Source organism: Podarcis raffonei, chromosome 1, assembly GCF_027172205.1.
Source record: "Podarcis raffonei isolate rPodRaf1 chromosome 1, rPodRaf1.pri, whole genome shotgun sequence".
Taxonomy (NCBI): domain Eukaryota; kingdom Metazoa; phylum Chordata; class Lepidosauria; order Squamata; family Lacertidae; genus Podarcis; species Podarcis raffonei.
In genome coordinates this window covers 66,527,125-66,543,158 of record NC_070602.1, presented here as the reverse complement: position 1 = coordinate 66,543,158, position 16,034 = coordinate 66,527,125, and the positions used below count along the sequence as shown (strand labels likewise).

General features: G+C 42.1%; 1 protein-coding gene across 3 annotated transcripts in view; it reads left to right on the top strand.

The window, feature by feature from the left end:
• The window catches only part of OVCH2 (ovochymase 2), a 30,708-nt gene that overhangs the window by 2,331 nt on the left and 12,343 nt on the right, over positions 1-16,034 (top strand). The window contains exons 2-15 of one of the 3 annotated variants that reach the window (XM_053390759.1): positions 208-314; positions 1,839-1,930; positions 2,234-2,406; positions 5,072-5,167; positions 6,017-6,168; positions 6,660-6,855; positions 7,702-7,725; positions 7,913-8,003; positions 8,103-8,236; positions 9,537-9,677; positions 10,504-10,634; positions 11,523-11,616; positions 12,443-12,574; positions 12,665-12,745. In XM_053390759.1, the coding sequence (XP_053246734.1) occupies positions 208-314; positions 1,839-1,930; positions 2,234-2,406; positions 5,072-5,167; positions 6,017-6,168; positions 6,660-6,855; positions 7,702-7,725; positions 7,913-8,003; positions 8,103-8,236; positions 9,537-9,677; positions 10,504-10,634; positions 11,523-11,616; positions 12,443-12,574; positions 12,665-12,745 (1,644 nt within the window). Of the gene's footprint in view, positions 1-207; positions 315-1,838; positions 1,931-2,233; positions 2,407-5,071; positions 5,168-6,016; positions 6,169-6,659; positions 6,856-7,701; positions 7,726-7,912; positions 8,004-8,102; positions 8,237-9,536; positions 9,678-10,503; positions 10,635-11,522; positions 11,617-12,442; positions 12,575-12,664; positions 12,766-16,034 lie in introns of all 3 variants that reach the window. The other 2 variants (XM_053390776.1, XM_053390768.1) reach the window with 2 other exon arrangements.

Genomic DNA, 16,034 nt, shown 5'->3' with positions numbered 1-16,034 from the left:
ACTCTGACATACATAGATGAAGGATAACAGCCTAAGATTAGAAATAATATAGATTATTAGATATTAATGAATATTAATTCAGTTAGTACCATCTGGAAGTGAAAAGTTATTTGGCATCTTATGGAAAAAACTGGAGAATGATATCTAGCTGTCTTACCCTCCCCCTCCCTTTTCTGCACCCTTGTCTCTTGTTCTTATGCCTTTCAGATTCCAAGTGTGGACAGAAAGTGGAAGCAAATTCATGGCATCTTTATAACTATCTCTCTCGGATTGTTGGCGGGACCCAGGTGCAACAAGGTTCTCACCCATGGCAGGTGAGCATATCCCTCCCAGTTACAGTTTTAGTCCAAGATCTAAGGTCTCCAGCTCAGCATTCCTCCACCTGGTGCCCTCTGGATGTCCCAGACTACAGTTCCCATCATCCCTGCCCATTGGCCATGCTGACTAGTGTTCATGGGAGCTGTGGCCCAAAACATCTAGAAGTCAGTAGACTTTTGTGGAAGGTTGGCCTAGCTAATCATGGATGTGAGGGGGGGGGGCAAAAAACCAGGGTATTGCTTGCAGGTGGCAAGAATCACCATTCTCTCTTGGTTGCTGGAAAACGGTTGTGATTCATATATTGCCTACAAAGTCATTTATTGTTTGCTACCCGGAACTCCCTTTGGGAAGAAGGGCAAGATATAAATTTAATAAAAAAATAAATACTATGAAGCCGCGTTGGAAGATATGCTGAGAATACAACCCTAAGCATGTCTACTCAGAAGTAAGACCCATTGAGCTTAATGGTGCTCACACCCAAGTAAACAAGGTCTAGGATTGTAGCCTTAATTTTCAGTGAAAGGGAGTCTGTAAGAGTATTTGGTCTACTATTTAAACAGATCTTTCAGATAAAAAATCAGTGGTAAAAGAAGTTTCTTTTTAATGAGTGCCCTGTAATATTTGAATTTTGCAGATATAAAAGTAGAACATGGGGGAAACACAGCTTAAGTATTTAAACAGATGATAGCCAAGACTGCTTCCCCACATCAGATCTCCAGAAAGAAGCAAAAGCCCAAAAGGCCCTGATCTTTTCCAGCTTCTATGTATGTGTCTTGTAATCTGATTGCCCCAGAATGCTTCTTTTGTTTTCTGTTCTCACTAGCTTGCTGCCTCCTACTAGCTAGAGAGGGGACTGAGAAAATGAGTCATCTTCTGCTTCTCCAAGCCTCCTTGGACCATTTATCTGAAGTTTCATAAAATAAAAAAACCCACATGCCTGGCAACTTTGACACAGGCTTCTATGGGAATCTCCAGCAGTACTTCTGGTTCCAAAATTCCACATAATACTTATTTTGTCTCCTTTCCCCTTCCCCTCATTCTTTCTGCTACAGGGAACGACTAAGATATGATGAGCATGAAGGTTAACATGTAAATGTAGACATTCACTGTAACATAGGGAGAGAGGGAGGGAGAAAAATACTAAGGTGGCAGGATGATTTTAGTACTGTCTACTTATCACTTCTTTGCATGTGAATGTTTGCATTACAAGACAGATATTGAGAAGCTCTAAGAAAACTAAGAGTTCTATAGGAGAATGTGATAGTTAGCATTCACTTCTGCTGCATATCCACAGTAATTTGGTGTGTATGTGTGTGTGCGCGCGCGCGTGCATACAACCCCCCCCCCCATTTTCAGACATTAGCAAAATTCATTCAGGATTGTAAACATTCAAATGTGAGTGCCAACAATCACCATGTTGGGACATGCATGGCACCTCTTCTGTTTTCTGTCTTGCTTTTGCAGATGCGATAAGAAAAGGTTAGCATTTTCTAATGTGACATGTTCTCTTTATGGCACAGGTTTCCTTGAAACGAAATAATCGTCATTTCTGCGGAGGAACCCTTGTTTCCTCTCAGTGGATAATCACAGCTGCTCACTGCGTCGTAAGCAGGTACAGATAGAGAATTCCATTCTTTTGCAAGCAGGTGCAGATGGGGAATTTCACTTGAAGGACATGATTCCAGGCTGTTGTTTTGTTATATATTTTTCATAGCTTTTTTAAAATGTGCACTGCACCTGAAAGCAGCTACTGAAGGGCAGTATATAAAGTCATAAAATAAATATAAATGCATAAATGAAATATTTAGGGTTTGGTGCTATGTGATGCTATTTCTGTATTTTGTTTGGCTTTGTTTCAAAAGATGAAAATCAGTTCCATCCCCCTTTTTTATAATGGTTTTCTACCACTATGCAGATACCTGCTTGGTTCCCTGACTGTAACTGCTGGAGAGCATGATTTGCGCCAGAAAGAGCAGGAAGAGCAAACCCTACATGTAAAATCTATCACCAGACACCCAAAATTTAATGTGAAGAAACCAATGGATTATGACATTGCCCTTCTGAAAATGAACGGTCACTTTAAATATGGTAATCTTGTCTACAATTTCCTGCCTGTTATAAACATTATTTGTAATACTCAAGGGGAAAGAATTTATTATCAGAAAGCATAGGTGAATCACACAGATACAAATTTCATTGCCAGAACTGGTGCCTTTTCACTGCTTTATTCAGGAGAACTCCTAGGACCAAATTGATGGGGATATTGTGGACTGTGTAGATTAATTTGTTTCTCAAGGCGAGTGTAGTGTGATTGATTTGCCATATGACCAGCTTTACAACTCAACCACTCTCAGCATGCCAGCTGGGTCATGTGACTTGGTCATGAATCAAGCTGTGGCCATTGCCAAATCGGCTGCCAAGAAAAATGTGGCAAATAAAGAAAGTACTGGCATGCCCACCAAGTAATTTCTCACAATCTGAACTGAGAGTACAGGAAGAAAAGAGGAGAGAAATCTTGCAAAGCAGGTGTCTCCCCGCCCCCCAAAGAACCTTGTTGGATCAAACCACTGAATCTGACATCCTGTTTCTCACAGTGGCCAAGCAAATGCTTCTGGGAAGCCCACAAGCAGAGCTGGAAGACAATAATCATAATGTCAACATGTAAAGCCATGCACTTAAAAGGACTAGCAGGAGGCTGTTTCCCCACTCCATCCCCATACAACACAATTCAGACAAACACAAACGGTAATAAAAAAATATTGAGGTGTTTAAAAAACAACGAAAACAGCTGGTACAGCGATCTTCTCAAGGGGGCAGTTTCACAGATGTAGGGCTCCCACTGAAAAAATCCTATTTCTGGTACCTGCTAGTCTGCAATGGTCTTAATGCCTCGGCAGGCAGTCCTTCAAATAGCATGGTCTCTCAATCTGACTAATCTTTTTGCACCCCGGGTACATTTGAGAATTTGAGAAATTGTAAAGGATACCACTGCAAATTTTCTGATGTGTGGAATGTGGTTAACAAACTGAGATTGTCTTTTGGGGGAGATCCCATATGGCTACATATCGGGTCCCACATACTACAGTTAAATTAGAGTTGCCATACATCCACAATTTCCCAGACATAGTCAAGATTCAACTGTTGGAAAAAGCGCCCAGGTGGTTAAATGTCTGGGGAGATCTGGACGAGTTGCAACCCATGTCGGAAGTGTAGATTTTGGTGAATTTCCTGGAAAATAGCTCAAAAACTTCATTTTTTTTATTTTGCAAAAAAAGCAAAACAACGTTGCCCAAAAAAGCTGAACAACTTTTGTGTCTGGATTTTCACTTTTTGAAATATGGCAACCCTGATTAAATCCCAATTTCACAGAAGGAAAGGCTCAAAGAATAGCTTGCCCAAGAAACTGAATGCAAGACTGCAATCCTCTGCATGTTTTCACTGAAGTATATCCTGTCGAACTCTGTGAGATTTATTTCTGAGTAGTTCTAAATAGGATGCGGGTGGCGCTGTGGTCTAAACCACTGAGCCTCTTGGGCTTGCCGATGAGAAGGTCGGTGGTTTTAATCCCCACAATGGGGTGAGCTCCCGTTGCTCGGTCCCAGCTCCTGCCAACCTAGCAGTTCGAAAGCACGCTAAAAAGTGCAAGTAGATAAATAGGTACCACTCCGGCGGGAAGGTAAACAGCGCTTCCATGCACTGCTCTTATTTTGGTGTTCCGTTGCGCCAGAAGCAGCTTAGTCATGCTGGTCACATGACCCGGAAAAACTGTCTGCGGACAAACGCCGGCTCCCTCGGCCTGTAAAGCGAGATGAGTGCTGCAACCCCACAGTCGTCTGTGATTGGACTTAACTGTCAGGGGTCCTTTACCTTTACCTTTTTATTTCTAAATATGATTGCTCTGCATATCCCATCTCCCCTTCTGTGTGTCTCTCACTGGGATGAACAAGACACCCTCTCCTTTGATAGCTGTGTAGATAATGTCCCATGCTTGGCCTGGATGTGAGTGTGTGTAGTAACCTCTGGCTTTGGGGTGATTAGAATGTAGCCTACTGTACAAAGTTTCCTTAGTCTTGCTCTGAAAGATTAGCAAGGCAGGACTTAGCTTTGCAGAAGCCATGTTGATCCTTCTTCAGCAAGACTTGATCTTCTATGTCCTTGATAATTGTGTTTTTTTCACCCATTTATCCGGTGGATTCAGAGCATAGCTCCCACTGTGCAGACTGCAAGGGCTGCAAAAGTCCAGTAACTACTACTTGTGTCCTGAATCCCTGGAGAGAGCTTCCACCAGTCACTGTAGACAATATTAAAACTGTGTTACACGCAATACCTTTAAAGTGCATTTGAAACACATTCTTTCCCTCAAATAATTCTGGGCATTCACAGAGTTACAATTCCCAACAGCACTTGACTAATGACAGTGCTCAGAAGTCTTCTGTAGGGTGCAGGAAATGCACTATGAATGTGCTTTAAAGTCATACACAGCCAGAAGCTAGATAAACCAATAGAAAATGTGGTATAAGGCAATTTTCTAATTTTCTAAGCAAAGTGGGGTCGCAACATGGGGAAATGGCTCACACACTGCTGTATGGGGCTGGGACTTGAGTGATATGGGGATCTTGCAGTAATCTTTATGGTCCTATAGAACCGTATTTTTTGTGTGGCTGTTTATGGATGTGAGGGATTGGGACTTAAATTAACATTATTCTAATATGTCACACATTAATATTCCAATATGCCACTGTGTTCATGGCAGGTTCAACAGTTGGGCCAGTATGTCTTCCTGAACCCAATGAAACGTTTGATCCAGGATATATATGTGTCACTTCTGGCTGGGGTCGCCTAAGAGAAAGTAAGCCTAAGTTATTATTTTTGGAAGCACGGCCATATCAAAGCAGCTGTGTAAAATTTTTTGATGTGAGTTGATGTTTTGTGATTCATCCCTTTGCAACACAATCCCCAACTGGTTAAGACTTCCCATATGCTGAAACAAAGATACAATAATAAATGAGAAGGGGGGGGGGGAGTGGTTTTGAAGCCGTCACAGCAGAGAAGAGAGAAGCAATGACAGACTGAAGAGGCTCAAGAAAGGTGACCCTTCTCACAATTAAGGAGCTATGGGGAAACATGTCTTCTTCCAGTGTACAACTTTCAACTCCAGACTGATGTCGTTACTAAAGCTTCTTAGTGAGCAAATACTGGATACTGCTGTAAAGAAATATTCGGAAGCCTGTTCTTATTTTTGTTTTGTTGAAAATGTCTTAAGGAAGGAAGGACATAACTAAATCCCCCCCTCCCTTCAATGTCCAATGACCTCACACTGAATATTCCAAAATTCGCCTTGGCTCTACTTCCTGTAGTGTCACTTGGCATATTTTTCTGTGGCAGCCACATTGAATGAATGGCTGAAAAAATTATTGTCTCCCTCGCTCCAATGAACTGTTCCTCCACCAACACCATTCGCTGTCTGCCTTGGGCATTTTGTGGAAAGGATCATATCTTGGTTACAAAGCACCTGCTTGTCATGCAGAAGGTCTTCCAAGTTCTAGCCCTGGCATCACCAGTTAAAAGAAATGAAAGGTGGGGCAATAGGTGATGGGGAAGACCTTTGTCTGAGGTGCTGGAGAGCTGCTGTCAGAATAAATGGACCAATAGTGTAACTTGCTATAAAATTGTTTCCTTCGGTGTGCTTGTTTTCTAGATGGTATCCTCCCTGAAGTCCTGCATGAAGTGGAGTTGCCCATCCTAGACCACAGCGAATGTTCTAGAGCATTGTCAACTTTAAAGAAACCTGTTCAGGGTGACACTCTAATGTGTGCTGGGTTTCCAGATGGCGGAAAGGATGCCTGCCAGGTTGGTAAAATGAAGAGCCTTTTCTTCCCATCTACCTGCCTGCCTTTCTGTCTCTGTGATGGGGCAGGGGAACTTTCCAGGAGGAAGAACAGAGCAAAGAGATGAAGCTCATACTTTTCATGCAGAAGATCCCGGGTTCCACTCTCGACACCTGCTGTTAGACTCCTTTTCATGAAGCAGCAGTCCGTCACAAGCACTTCAGGCCCAAAATATTTTGCTGCCTGAAGCGAAACTCAAATGGTGTCCCATCCCACTGGTACAGCCAATGCTATGAAAACATCTGTAGCGTTCAGACATAAATTCTTGCCTTCCTCTGTTCCTGTTCCCCATCCTCATAGCTTTGCCTTAAACAGATCACTTCAAACTGCTACATGGCAGGGGCAGTCCTGTCCATTGGACAACTGCAGGATGTACTTTTGAAGGATCTCTTAAAATACTCGCATGCAGTGCTTTATATATGTCTCATTTGGATCTGTTTATTTTCCCTGCAGGGTGACTCTGGGGGGTCTCTGGTGTGCATGCGTGAGCATGGTTCTTGGACCCTGGTTGGGGTGACCTCATGGGGCTACGGGTGTGCTCGCGGCTGGATGCAAAACCTAAAAAAAAAGTATAACAGAAGAGGAACACCAGGAGTTTTTACAGACCTTACCAAGGTGCTCCCTTGGATTCAGCAACATATCGACACCGGTAGTCAATATTAATCACCTTCTGCCTAATTCACATATTAAGGCGTGTATCCAGCAAAGTTTTCCCATTTGCACAAGGATTATCACTTCTGCAGTGGAAGCTCCTTTCCTTCTCCTCTTCCTGCATCTCCCTGAAATCTACTGCAGAAGGTTAGAGAAAGCCCCAGGACCATTTGGGGGAGGGGGGGAGGAAAGGGAATGGAAGTTCCATTGCACAAATGGAAGTCCTTTTGGGAACAGGATTAATTTGTCGGCAACAACCCTAAATCTTTTCTTCAACGCTGCCAACCCGACAGAAAAACATAACCTGTTAGGGTGATATGGGGAAGTTGATTCTTCTGTAAAGCTAATAATTGCAGCTTTGACTGGGTTGTATGGCAGATAATACAGTCCCTTATGTTTTTATATATGCTGGAAGCTGCCCAGAATGACTGGGCCAACCCTATCAGATGGGCAGGGTACAAATAATAAAATTATTACAAATTTATTATCAGTTTGATTTCAGCAGCTTTACTGTCATGACAGCTGCTGTGAATTCCACTTAGAACTGTTCCAATACAGTTGTTAGGACAGGCTTCCTCAAACTTGGTCCTCCAGATGTTTTTGGTCTACAACTCCCGTGATGCCTAGCTAGCAGGACCAGTTGTCAGGGATGATGGGAGTTGTAGTCTCAAAACATCTGGAGGGCCGAGTTTGAGGAAGCCTGCTTAGGACATCCTTGTTATATGGAGTCAGGCCCAAAGGGAGCAATGGATGTTTGGTTGTTACAAATTCATTATTACATTTCTGATTTGCCATAACATTAATAGTTCTTCACTAGGATATTTCTCTTTTCCTTTTTAAATAGATATCAGAATGAAAAGCTCTACAGGTGAGTATAATGTGCTGGAAAACACCTTCCTGAACTAAGTATGTACTGGCAGAGTCCAAGATTTCTTGTGTATGATTAAAAAGTATGGATTAGAGATGATTATTTTCGTAATGCTTAGTTTTGTCTGTCTTTGCACTGCATATCTGTTAGACCAATAAATCTTGATATCTTCATATCCACATCACAGCATCATGCAGTGCGCAAGATGGCAAACTCCCTGGTAATGAAGGACAGCTTGTTTTCCCTGATCATCCTAAGCATTTTTACCAGGACAACCAGTGAGTAGCTGAAGTCCCTTTTCAGAAACTGTACCTGGTATCATGCACCTGTGCTTTACTGATTGCCAACTAGAATTCAGTCCTTGTGCATCAATCCAGGTTGTGCGTTTGGACTCTGCTCGTCCCAGAAGGAATGCATATACTGCTGAATTTTACCCGCTTTGATGTGGAATCCGATATGTACTGTGACTATGATGCCTTGTCAGTGATTTCTAAGGACGATAGGCTCCTTGGTGAGTGTATTCTTCAAAATATAAAAGGCACCAGGCTGCACTTTTTCCCAAATGAAAAGCAGGTGGTTCTTGTATAGTTGAAAAGTTGGATATGATATCAAAATTTGGTGCCAGCACATGCCGTACTGAAGTGAACACATGATGTGCATTAATGACCTGTCCAAACAGGAATTTCACCTATGGGAACTTTGTGGCATGGACACAAAAATCACCCCTATTTTCCTCTGAAGTCTTGGCTACCATAGTAGTGTTTTGCTTCCCAGTATGCCTGACACTGAGTGAGGCCACCCATGCCCAACAGCCATGGGGAGGGTACAAATATAGAGGAGTTGCTCTTTGCTTTCCCTCATTCATGTTGGAGGGCCCTCACCCACATTGACTGAACTCACTTTCACGTTGACAAAAGTTGCAGTTGAAAATGGTGCGTGACCAGCTGAGCAGAGGATAATGAAGACAGGAAAGAGTTATCCACCTATCTCATCTGCCTTGCCCACATTCTTGCTTGAGATGGCCCGATCCTGACCTTGCTTTTCCTTTCTGAAGGGATTTTGGAATTTCATGTGTAATGATGCTCCAGACAGTTAGAAAGAGCTGAGTATTCAGAGGTGTTTTCAGGGGCAGACACCCAAAACAAGCTTTGCTGCTAAGATGCCCACAATGAACACAGCTGAAATCTGGATACAAATGCTAGGTCGAGCCTGACGTATATTAAAGCATTTTTGGGTTGACTCTTCTCCTTCTGGATCTTATATAGCCACCAGGTTACACATTGTTGTTGTAAATTAAACTGAATCAGTGGTGTGCGGTGACATTTTTTTGAAAGGGAACAGTTAGGGCCAGAGGGGCCAGCTTGCAAAGGTGACAGGGGGCAGGGGGATATTGCGTGTGGGATGCCCCAACATCCTGACATTGTGCAAGCATTGTGATTCCCTCCCTAACCTGGACAGAAGCATCCCAGGCTTTGGGAAGGAGGTGCCAGTGCTCTGACAGTATGCTGGAGCTCTCCTGCCTTCTTCTTCCCCAAGCTGGGTGGGCTTTGGGAAGATGGCAGAGGCGGACTCTTGAAGTCATCGGAGCATTGTACCTCTCTCCCTAAGCCAGACAGAAGCTTCCTGGATTTTAGGAAGGAGGCCCCAGGGGAACATTTAGGGGACTAGTCTTCCTAGTCTACTGATCACACACCACTGGCTTGAATACTATGGTCCTAAGCATACCTATTCAGAAGCAGGTTCTTCTCACATTATCAGAACCCCTCAGTAAATATTAGGAAAATTACATTGATAAAATTAACGTCTTTCAGGGAAATTCTGTGGCAAGGAGTCCCCGTTACCGATTTTGGTTGGTTCCAATAGCCTAAGGCTAAAATTTGTATCTGATAACAAAGAACATGGATCTGGGTTCTCTATGATATACCAAACTATTGAGCCAGCTTCTCTTCAAGGTAAGTATTGATACTTTCTAATAATATATGAGAGGCCAAGGAGGCTTCACAACATATATGGATTACAGGCACTAGATCTGTTACTTTATTGATTGTGATACTTTTTTTGTACCTTACCAGTCCTTACATGAGAGTGCTCTAGGGAGATTCTATGATTTGTAGCTTTAGCAGTCATTGGTTGAGATGCAATTAGAAGGGTTTGATGGTCGAGATGCAATACAGAAGGGTTTGATGGTGAAGAACTGAGCAGTTGCACAATTATTAATATAAGTGGACCACATGAGTCCTTTACAGACTTAGCTCTGAAGACCTCTGGAGGAAAAAATGACTCTATAACAGGTAGATCACTGAATGTCTTTGGTAGATCACTGGCTCATCCCAAAGAAGCTCAACAAGTTTGGCTCCCCTAAAGAAAGCTCAACATTTATTGTCCTGCACCCAAAAAATCCAGGGCTTTCCTCTTCCCTAAAAGAAGCTAAACAACTTTGACCTGAACCCCTAAAAAAGGGGGTAGATCACTGCCAGTCTTTAACTCTGTGAGTAGATTGCAGTCTCTTGGGAGTTGGCCACCCCTGCTCTATAAGAATCAAGGGCAAACATAACCCAACCATCTACCTATTCTTCAAATACCCATATTTAGAAAGTTCCCTTATTACAAAATTGACTCTTGGAAGTCCATTGAAGCAATCCTTTAATAATAAATAAAACAACCACCACCTTATATTTTACTATAAGCATAATGAGCCCACAAAAGCTTTCAATGGTTTAGTTTGCTAAGGGACTATTTAAATTGTCTCACTTTACTTTTGCTTCACTGTCTTTCTAGACTCTGGCTGTGGATCTATTGCCATACTCTTTGAGGAAGGAACAATACAAAGCATGCACTACCCCGAGGCTTACAATAATCTGGCAGATTGTCAATGGATTGTTCAAGCTCCAGAAAACCACGTGGTCAAGGTACAAAGCAGGGCTGATTTACTGGCATCAGCACAAAGGGTTTCCTCTGAACACCATAAGTTTGATTCCAACCTTCACAAGCAATGTAACATTTCGCTCATGAGGCTGCCTTATTTTGGTGCTGTTTTATTATTAGTTAACATATAATATCTTGCATTGGGATATCATTTAAATGCAGTGGGTAGTATTCAACTAGGTTTTACTCAGGGTAAAACTTCATGTACATAGACCTCCTCTAAGTAAATCTTAGTTGAATACCACTGTGTGTGGATTCTTTCTTTCTTTCTTTCTTTCTTTCTTTCTTTCTTTCTTTCTTTCTGTTTCAGTGTCTTTTGAACCTGTCTTTCTTCAAACTCATTCATACATTTTGGGTGTAGTTTTATGTGACACTGACACTTTTGCTATATTTGTGTAATATAGGGGTGTAGGTTGTATGTGATGCTGTTTCCTCTGTTTACATTCTTGTGGTAAATCAATAATTCATACCCAAATATGAATTTCAGACACTAGAAAATGAAGTATACTCTTTTTCTTTCTGGCAGCAACCATCTCCAGCTTTTTCATCACATTCTTCTACAAATGTCGTCGTAGACCAGTACCCCAATATAATTTGCATTTTTAAAATGTTGGGGTGTACTCTGCTCCTAAGTATTAATGTCTTATCTGTTAATACTCCCCAGTATTCACGTTATATCTGTCCGTCTTATTGGAGGTCTCCAGTGACTACAATGATGTTTGACCTTGGGGCCCCAGAGGTTGCTACCCACATTTTGATACATGCAAGCATCTATGGCCAATAAGAAAAATATCTGAAACTAAACCTCTTTGTGTTTGATGAACTTCAGGGGTTTTTTTTGCTGTTGGTTTTGTTTTGTTTTGTTTTCGAAGCTCACATATGAAAATTTTGAACTGGAGGAAAATGAAGGCTGCAGTTATGACTCAGTGACAGTGTATGAAAATATTGCAAAGGATAATGAAATAGGTTTGTTTTTTATACTTATTTCTAATGCTGTGCACTAAATGAGATTTGAGTCCATTGCCAGGATTCTTTTCTTCCCAGTTGGGTTTCAGTACCCAAAATAAGTTCAGTTGGGGGGAAAGTAGTGGGTGGTGTGGCAATGCTGCAAGAAATGGATTCGTTTCACTACACACCATGTACACACCTGGTTCTTAGAACTGGCCCCCATCCCTACTTCAAGTGAGCAAGTCTTCTGCAAGTGATTGGGGTAGGCTGCACTTTTAAACAAGGGGACCAGTTGCTATCACATGTAGTCACACTGTTTTTCAGCATTTGGCTAATTTTGCATTACACACACACACACACACACACGATAGCATAATTACAACTCACAGGGAAACCTCTAATCAGCATCTGAAACTGTCCATTATACTTTTTCACTCTACAAATTCCTTTAATTTATATCAAGGAAATAGTAGCAGTGACCTAACACACAGAGTGTAATACAACACTGAGCAAGCATTTTAGTGCAAGCATTTCTGCTTAATAGACGGAGCACTTTCCCCCTCCTCCCCTGCCTCTCCTCCTGTTATGGGGGTTCTCCCAAGCCCCCTGAGCAGATCTGTGGAGGGTGCAGGGGAGAAGTCCTGTTTCACTAGTGGAACTCATTGTACTGACTTCCAACGATGCATCAGTTTAATGGGGTCTGCCCCAATGTTGATATAAAGAGTTTGTCAGCACAGAGGATGCCAATTTTTTTATGACACCCATTTGATTTAACGTTTTGTATGCTAAGATGCAGGGAAGGTATTTCTGTTCTGCTGTGAACCTTGCCACTTACCTTCTTTAGCTCGATCCTGTGGATTTGCTGCCCCAGCACCAGTTGTCAGTTCCTCTAGTACCATGCTGGTCAAGTTTCATTCAGATGAGACAGAGACTTTTGGTGGATTCAAAGCCAGATTTTTGTTCATCTCTGTTGCAGGTAATGGAAAATGGAGGATTATTCTAGCCCTAGAAGAAAGTTGATTTGAGGAATTCTGACAATGACTCTCCCCTTTCTTTTTGAAACTAGATCTAAACATATCAAATTCGAGCAGTGAAGTAATGCTTCCGGAGGAAATAAGTGATGCCTCAAATGAAACTGACATTCCTGGTAAATCATCTTCTGTGAAGGTATCATTTGGTAGGAGAAGGGAAAGGGCAAAATGAATGTAGAGAGGAGTCCAGGGTTTGGTTTGTAGATATTCTATATAGATTTTCTATAGGTATTCTAGATATTCTATGAATTCTACATACACACCAGGCTTGGCTGGAAAATGTGTTTTCCTAATAAGGCAAATCCAAAATATATTGCAGACTTCACTGCCTCCATTGTATACTCTACTAGCCATCCAGTGGAGCTCCTCCAAACGGTTCAGAGGTTCCTGGCACCTGAGAGAGTTGCCTTGGAGCCCTCTGTGGCCCAGTGTTTATATGACATTTTGAGGGTAAAGTTGTATGACACTGTAGCGATATTGATCCCATAGTTCATGCAGAACAAGCATGAATCTTGATTATGCTCATTCTGGATCATGGTAAACGAAACCTAGCCAGCAGGGCATCCTTGGGCAGCCTCAGGGCGTGGTGAAAGGGGTAGCACTTGAAATATTCATTGGGCAATTTCTATTTTATTTTTTTAAATAATATTTATTACTTTTAAAAGTTACAAAAAAATAGAAGAAAAAGAGAAAAAGACAAAAAAGAGAAAAGAAAGAAAAAACAAAAAAGAAGAAAGGCAAAAACAATACAATACAATATATAAACAATACAAACCCAACCTAAACCCATTAAACTAGACACATAAATAAAGCAAAACAAAAACAATTTAAAAACATCCCTCCTTTTCCATACTCTGCCCTTCATTCCCTTGTTTCCTCGACTTCCTCACACCTCCCTTTTTGTATCCCACTTCTAGTACTTGTTTCAGCAAATCCTTTCCATATTTCTCTATTGTCTATCATATTATAAATAACACATTCTTTAACCTTATTTCCCATTAAGGGTAAATTACTTATATGCACCTAACTTCTTATAGCATTTCTGCTAAATCCATAAAATATCATTCCACCATTTTTCTAACAGTCATTACTTTAACAATATTTCTAAATAAACACTTTAAATTTTCCAGTAATCTTCCACTATCTCCTCTCCCTGGCTTCGGATTCTGCCAGTCCTTTCCGTCAGTTCCATATAGTCCATCAACCTGGTGATCTTCTGTCCGAGGCTCTTAAATCTTTTCCAAGTCCCTTCTGCAGGTCTTCTTCATATTCTTTGATGCTCAGGAGCAAATCTCAGGAAAACTCCAACCTAGCAATACTTTTGTTCCTTCTGGACAGTTCAGCCAGATTTCCAAAGTTAAAAGTAAAGTCCATAAAGAGTTTCAGGACGTATTTCAGGATTCCTCCAATTCTAGAGGCCCCCAAAACTTCAGGCTCCTCCAAACCCAAGTCCATGTCCCAAAAGTCAGTCAATCCCTGGATAGAGGGTTCTTTCCAACTTTCCTTCTTCAACCCAAGCCAGGATCCAAACCTCGAAATTTGACTTTTGCTAGGTTCAATCATGAAAGACCTCAATTTATAATCCTCAATTTGCTTCTGAGAAATTAAGGATCCCGCTTGTACTACTTTTGGTTTCACAACATCAGCTTTCTCCTTTTCCTCCACCATTTGTCTGACCAAGATATGTTCCTGTGCCAAATCCTGAATTGTTTCTGTATTGGTACTCACTTTTTGACTCAAATTAGTCACTTTCTGTTCCAAGTTGTCAATTTTAAAGATCGTGTCATCTGTCTTTTTATGGAGCTGTTCCAGCGAGTAGTTTATCTTGTATAATACAGTCACAATAGCTTCTCCTATCAACATTTTGAATGGTCCAAGGTCAGTCTCTGGTTCTCAGAATCCTTATCTTGCAGCTGGAGATTTCCCTGTTACACTCCTGTAACAGTTTCACATGCTCCCTCTAGAGGGAAACAGTCTCCACTTGTATCAATTCTTTCAAGCACGACTCGAGCAAATAACAATAGTTTCAATTTTCGGTTACTTTTTCCTCCATTTTTAAACGCAGAAGAGGACAATGGAAACAGTGTCTTTCTTATTTTAGCTAGCTGTCAAATCCGTTCTGTCAATGAACATTCCCCGAACGTCACCTGGCAGCCCTTTTCCAGGTTCAGAGCAGTGGCAATTTGATTTTCACTCTCTCCTGCAGGCACACTAGACCCAAAACTTCCCCCCTCTTCTCCTGCTTCCAAGGGGGGTTATATATTTTTGTCCGGTGGAAATTTAATCCTTTGTCAAAAGCTTTCAAAGACTTTAGCTTGTAGTGTCTTTGCTTCAATCTATATACAAACGCGGAAGGCGGACTTGTGAGATAAGATGGCACCCGGCACGCTTCTGCTGTGCCGATGGACGTCTGTGCCGATAGAAAAAACTTGAGCTCTCTTAGCTCTCTTAGCAACGTCCTTAGCAGAGTTTTGCAGCGGCAGGAAGTGTTGCCTTGTGTGTGGATAATAAATCAGACTGAATGCAGGCTTCTTGCTAATCTCCAACAGTCTTTAATGAGAAGAAAAACATCATAAATCAGCCCGGCGAGAGAGCAGGCATCCTTTCGTCTCTCAGCCAAAAACGAAAGGAAACTCACACACAAAGAAAGATTCCCGTATGTGAACATAACCACGCCTCAGAATGTGAGACGTCACACAGAACTGTTTAACCCTGTAAGTTCTGATTCTCCTCACACCCCCTCTCGTCTCGCATCCTGAGGGAAACTGTGAGTATAACTCACCCCAAACACAACCCTTCACAGAACTCCCCATGTCGCTGGAAGGTCAAGGGTTTGGTGAACCCATCAGCTAGGTTCTCCCGGCTCGAACAATACCTGAGCCGTATCCAACCTGCTTGGACACTCTGACATACATTCTGGAAACGTATGTCCAAATGCTTGGTTCTGGACTTGAACTGTCCAGATTCTGCCAACCTAAGACAAGGTTGATTGTCTCCCCAAACAGTTATGGGCGAGTAACAATCCCTACAGATCTCTTGGATCAAGCACCGGTAGAAGTCCAACTCCCTGCACAAATCTGACAACGCACTGAACTCAGCTTCAGTGGAAGAAAGTGCAATGAGACTTTGCTTCTGGGACTTCCACCCAACCAGGGATTCCCCAAACTTTACCACTAACCCAGACACAGACTTCCTGTCTCCAAGAGATGCCCAATCACTGTCACTCCAGCATGTAAGCCGTGCGTCACCCTCAGCTGACAACGTGAGGCAAAACTCTTTGGTATCCTGCAAATACCTCAACACTCTCTTGATGCCTTGCCAGGCATTCACACTGGGCTTTGTAGCCTCCCTGCTGAGCAGATTCACAGCAAACGCTATGTCTGGTCTGCTCCACTGAGAGAGATA